Source organism: Bison bison, unplaced genomic scaffold (assembly GCF_000754665.1).
Source record: "Bison bison bison isolate TAMUID 2011002044 unplaced genomic scaffold, Bison_UMD1.0 scf7180017864340, whole genome shotgun sequence".
In the NCBI taxonomy this organism is placed as follows: domain Eukaryota; kingdom Metazoa; phylum Chordata; class Mammalia; order Artiodactyla; family Bovidae; genus Bison; species Bison bison.
The window spans coordinates 4,679,542-4,685,833 of record NW_011494912.1 but is presented as its reverse complement, the minus strand read 5'-3'; the positions used below and the strand labels follow the sequence as shown (position 1 = coordinate 4,685,833).

The window sequence follows — 6,292 nt, the reverse complement described above, 5'->3', positions numbered from 1 at the left end:
AGCTTGGACATCAGGAAGTTCACGGTTCACATATTGCTGAAGCCTGGCTTGGAGAATTTTGAGCATTACTTTACTAGCGTGCGAGATGAGTGCAATTGTGCGGTAGTTTGAGCATTCTTTGGCATTGCCTTTCTTTGGGATTGGAATGAAAACTGACCTTTTCCAGTCCTGTGGCCACTGCTGAGTTTTCCAAATTTGCTGGCATATTGAGTACAGCACTTTCACAGTTAGTCCATTCTATTTTGGGGAAGGGGCAGGCATTTCCAAGAACTGGGCCACCACCCACTTTCTGGCCTTTTATGGCTCAGCCTCCAAAAGGTCTTGGTGCCTGTGGGAGTCATTTACCATATGCTAAAGTATTACAAAGAGTATATATAATGAAATTCAAGGTTACTGGAAGTCCAGGCTTCTGCCACCTTGGGCCTATTTGGTTCTAACCACTTTATGTCCTTAGGGGATATGTCTTTTAAGGGTTGGCCAGGGCCACCCTCTTCCTTCCAGTCTCATAGGGTCCTCTATGTCACAGTCAAAGCTAGGGTTATTCCAGTAGTCATGTATGGATGTGAGAGTTGGACTATAAAGAAAGCTGAGCGCCAAAGAATTGATGTTTTTGAACTGTGGTGTTGGAGAAGACTCTTGAGAGTCCCTTGGATTGCAAGGAGATCCAACCAGTCCATTCTGAAGGAGATCAGCCCTGGGATTTCTTTGGAGGGAATGATGCTGAGGCTGAAACTCCAGTACTTTGGCCACCTCATGCAAAGAGCTGACTCATTGGAAAAGACTCTGATGCTGGGAGGGATTGGGGGCAGGAGGAGAAGGGGACGAGGGAGGATGAGATGGTTGGATGACATCACCGACTCGATGGACATGAATTTGAGCAACCTCCAGCAGTTGGTGATGGACAGGGAAGCCTGTGCTGCAGTCCACGGGGTCGCAAAGAGAGAGACACGACTGAGTGATTGAACTGAACTGATGTCACAGGACACCACTAACCAAATGATAACCAAAACATAACCTGACTCCTCCTCAATCAATCACCAAATCCTGACAAATCTACTTATTTCAGAAATTCACAAACTGTACTTCTCTCCACTTCAAGGGCTAGTGAATTTATTCAGACAGCTGTTGTCTATCTAGTGCTGAGATGACTTAATCACCGGTCTAGTTGCCACTGGTCTCGAGGCTACAGATCCATTCTTAACCATTCTCAACGCTGCACCCACAGTAATCTTCCTAATCTAAAAGCCTGCTTCTTTGCTTTTCAAATTCTTTTAACAGCCTCCACTAAATTTAAGGCAAAGTCCAAATTCCTGTCTACCGCACAGCCCCATTTGTGTACCTCATCACTGCCTCTCGCTCCTACTTTCTCACTCCAGCCATATGAAGCTGATTTCTATTTCTCAAAAGCGGGAATTCCCTGGTGTCCAGCGGTCAGGACTCAGTGAGTTTCATGCCATTTGCCCAGGTTCCACAAGTGCAACGGCACAAAAAAATAAAAGGTTTTAACATTTTTTTAGTAATTATTTTTTTTCAAAATCAAGAACCATCAAACTCACAAGCTCTTCAAAAGATGTAGACCTCTTCTTCATCTAACTGTTTTTTTGTTTTTTTTTTTTGCTGCGCCATCCGTCCTGTGTAGGATCTTAGTTCCCTGACCAGGGATTGAACCCATGTCCCCTTAAGTGGAAGCACAGAATCTCAACCACTGGATCTCCAGGGAAGTCCCCATCTAACTCCTAGCCATCCTTTAGATCTCAACTTAAAAATAACTTTCCCCAGGAAACATTTCCTTAACCCTAAAATGTGGCAGACAGTACTATTCTTTCCAAATATCTACTCCAATCCATAAGAGGATTTTATCAATACATCTCCACCCACTACCACGTGGCTTGAAACGCCTCCTGGGAAGAGGAAAGTACATCACCCCGCCATCACCACCTTGGGTCTGACCACATGACTTGCTTTGACAAATAGATGGAACAGAGGCCACCTCCAGGAAGAAGCTTAAAAACCCATCAGTTTCCTGTTGTTTTTTCTGCCACCAGAAAAAGATGCTGCAGATAAGGGACCGCTCCTTCAGCCTGAATCTTGGAAAATAAGAAAAACGTCTCTTTCCTTTTTTTCACCCATTTTCCTTTTTTTCAAATGTGGCCACTAGAAAAAATTTAATTACATGTGGCTCACATCACATTGGGGCTTCCCTTGTAGGTCAGTTGGTAAAGAACGTGCCTATAATGCAGGAGACCCAGGTTCAATTCCCGGGTCAGGGATCCCCTGGAGAAGGAAATGGCAACCCACACCAGTATTCTTGCCTGGAGAATCCTGTGGACAGAGGAGTCTGGCCGGCTACAGTCCATGGGGTCAGAAGAGTCAGACACGACTTAGCGACCAAACACCACCACCACCACATCACACTGGACAGCTGCCAAGTCGCTTCAGTTGTGTCTGACTCTGTGTGATACCATAGACTGCAGCCCACCAGGCTCCCCCGTCCCTGGATTCTCCAGGCAAGAACACTGGAGTCGGCTGCCATTGCCTTCTCCCCATAGGACAGCAGTACAATCCTAATGCTTATTATTTAGGAATGAAGTTCCTCTGACAACACAATTTTTAATTGACTAGTTATTCAAATTAGATTAATTTTAAAAGTTTAAAACTGAAATTTCTACAACAACCCCTATCATGAGGTACTTTTAAGTTTATGTAATTCTTTTCTAGTTATTCATTTGACTTATGTTTTGGTTTTTTTTTTAAAAAAAAGGAGGGGAAAAAAAAAAAGCCTATCAGAAGGATATTGAGTCAGCTGCCTCTGAATCCTATTTCAGATTTTAGGTTACCAAAATAAGTCACTCACTCTCAAATAACCCCTCAGGGCAAATGCCAATTGAAGTTTTTATGTTCCAGCCACTGCTGTACTTATAATTGCAGACAAAATGTCAAAGCAATTCTCCAAAGGTTGTGTACGCTATAAATGATAAGATATTTTCAAATCCTAGACTAACTCATTATGTATCTCTCTTTTCAAGAGTTTAAGAGGTACCTCCTTACCACCATATGCTGCTTCTTTGTTCTCTTTAGCCTTTTAAGTATGGTTTCTTTCAACAAAGTACTTGATAGCCTGAAAGGAAGCGGCCAAGAAAAGTATGGAGGTTAAATAAGTATAACTATAACCCTAGGAGTTCTAAGTGAGAAGACAAAGCAGCAACACAAGGTTCGCTTTTTAGCCTGTTTTCTCTCTTTGGACCAGCCTGTCATTAAGTTAAAAATAACTCTAATCTGGTAATAACTTGTTAAAGAAATTAAATTATGAAAATCAACATACGAGTTCAGTATTCCAACTGTCCAATAAAATCCTGTCTTGCAACTACTATTTAACCCCAGCTCTTAAAATGCTTGTCATGTTTTTCTTGGCAAATTAAGTTATTCTTACCTAGAGCCAGAATAACTGTATATTCTAACAGCTTCTCCTAATTATACCATCTAAAATTTCTCATACTGATGCTACTAAGGTTATGAATTAGTTTCTAGGCTTTAGAAACTAGAGTAGTCAAAGCAATACAAAAAAAAATAATAATAATAATAATAATCTACAGCAGGCTGCCTCCAGGTTCAGTTCCTCCCTAAAATCCATCTTGACTTAAATATAGTCAATGCAGACTTCTACTGTCAAACAATCAGATCAAGAAGCGATTCTGATAAAGTTAACTTTTCCAGGTAAGATCTAGGCGCTTGCCTGTAGTAGTACTCTCCTGGGAAGCAATGTGCCATAGATTTAAAGGTACAGTACAATAATCATCAATATACAACCCAGTCATTAAATGTGTGTGCATCATTCACAATTATCCCTGTAAGTTTAATGAAGACATACAACAATGCCTTCAAGAACACAATGCTCACAGCTTTAAGTCAATAAAATACCATACAAATTTGCTACAGAACATACATGCAATCCAAAGGGAGGAATTAGGAGAAAATTAAAGTATGAAATCCTATTAAAAACATAATTGTAACTATAAACTTAAAACTGAAAAAACCAACACTTCAAATGCAGCAGTTACCCAACCACATCCTCATTCTCCTCTATGAAATCACTAATAGCCTAATAAAAAAATATGCCAACCAGCCAACCACACAGTACAACAGTTTAAAAACCATCCTCAAAGTACTTCCACTCGTAGACATTCCCAAGGGAGCAAGTTCTCCCCAATAGGTTAACACAATTTATGAACTCCTTTGTTAAAAGAGTTCTAAAAACTGGTAGGGGAGATTTTAAAGATGAAGAATTTTTATTAAATACACAACATTTTAAAAGTTACACGTATCAACGTATCAGTGTTCAACTGTCATCATTAAAAGAAACACTTCATATATACCATCATATTTCAACAATTTCAGTAAATGATACGAAGAAACCTAGGCTGCCAGTTCTAAGTTAGCTATCTACAGCCATTTTTTTTCTTAAACAGAGCTCAGGTCCTATTAGACTCAGAATGTGTCTCCTCCCTATTGCAGTTTCTTATACTTCACTAGAACCAGACGTGAAAATCAACATCCAGTAATATTCGTGTGAATAACCATCAACTGCTCAAAAGACATGTGAAAAGGATATAGTATATTTCCACAAGTAGTTTTTTACTTCACTGATGTTTTGGAATGTTATTTAAAAAAAAAAAATTCCGGCACTTTTAGAATAATGCTGTGTTTGGGAGAGCTGGAGCACTTCTCCAAAACAATCCTCCCAAAGCCCTAATAGGACAAGAAAAACCAGATTACCACTTCAACCTCTCCCTTAAACACACTGTAACTTATACCACAGGCTTCCCCGGTGGCTCAGTGGTAAAGAGCACACTCACCAATGCAGAAGACACCAAGAGACGGGAGTTCGAACCCTGGGTGGGGAAGATCCCCTAACGAAGGAAACGGCAAACCATGCCAGTATTCTGGCTCGGGAAATCCCATGGACAGAGGAGTCAGGCGGGCTACAGTCCATGGGGTCGCAAAGAGTCGGACACGACTGAGCCACTGAGGGCGCGCACACACACACACACACACACACACACACACACACATCTTGTGCTACCAGCTGGAACAAACAGTGGATTAACATTATTAAAAGCGAAGGAATAGCATTCCATGTTCCTTTTGTGATCTACTTTCAGGCATGAGGTACCAAGAGCACTGGATTCTCCTCCTGACTCTTTCCATTTACAAGCGTGTGATCTCAACTGTCTGGGCCTACCAGGCATACCCAGGCAGGGGAACCCCACCATCTCCAGGATCTAGTTCCGCTCTGAGGTACTCTGGTTGCATTTCTTCGAGAGTCTTCCTACAGCACGGACTCATTTTCCAAGTCCCTTCCTGCACCTAATATCCTCAAACTGCACTGAAAACAATCCCATAAAGCACTAAAGGGAGGATCAAAGACAAATATAATCAAATGATATGGCTCACACTCGCACTTCCTTCTACACGGAAGCAAACAGACACTGCTGAGAAATCAAGTCCTTTCAAAGGGAAAGCGGTGATAAAGCTAACAGAAGCCTTCACTCTTTAAGCTTTCTGTACACTAAAGGATGCTGGATTCAAAAACCTTTTTTACGGTTAAGATTCAAAAAGGATGCATCTGGCATCCATAAAAAAAAGAGTGGTACAAGTTTAGCTAAGACAGTTGACAATAAGCTTGACAGCAAGAAACCTTAAGCAATGATTAGGATGCCTCTTATTTAAAACATGAGCCTCGTGTTCCTACAATACAACATTAAAACTGCAAGCGTGTCTTTGAAAAACGCTGTTTAAAGATAAATACCGATATTGTACACCGTCAGAATTCCAAATCTGTGCAAGTCCGGGGATAGAAGGCATCGGCTCCTCCAAGATAACTTTTTTACTGTCTTTCCTCTAAGTCTGGAAATTCATTCTTGATTTTGATCCCGTCAGTTCATCAGCCTCCAGTCCACTCGGAAGGAGCAAAACACAAATGTCCCCGCAGAGATTGGGGCGCGGGGGAGAACCCAATCGCTCCTTCTACAACCCGGATCACGAGGCCGCCCAAGTACGATTTCCAAAACTTAAGTGGAAGGTTTAATTTTAAAAGAAAAAAGCAGCAGCAAAGGAAACCCCATTCATCCCCGGTACTTAGGGCCTAACGCCAACCCCCGCTGGGAGTGGGATGGAGGGTCGCTCCTCCATAACGAGGCCCAGGGACAAAGTGCGGAGCCGGGGGAAGGATGGAGGGCGCAAGGCTCGGAGGCGGCCCGAGCCCGGCCGGCCGGCCGGCCCGCCCGCGCACCCC

General features: G+C 42.3%; 1 protein-coding gene across 1 annotated transcript in view; it reads right to left on the bottom strand.

The window, feature by feature from the left end:
- The window catches only part of BAZ1B (bromodomain adjacent to zinc finger domain, 1B), a 56,610-nt gene that overhangs the window by 49,117 nt on the left and 1,201 nt on the right, over window positions 1-6,292 (bottom strand). The window contains exon 2 of the mRNA XM_010854351.1: window positions 5,807-5,835. Within this exon, the coding sequence (XP_010852653.1) occupies window positions 5,807-5,835 (29 nt within the window). The remainder of the gene's footprint in view (window positions 1-5,806; window positions 5,836-6,292) is intronic.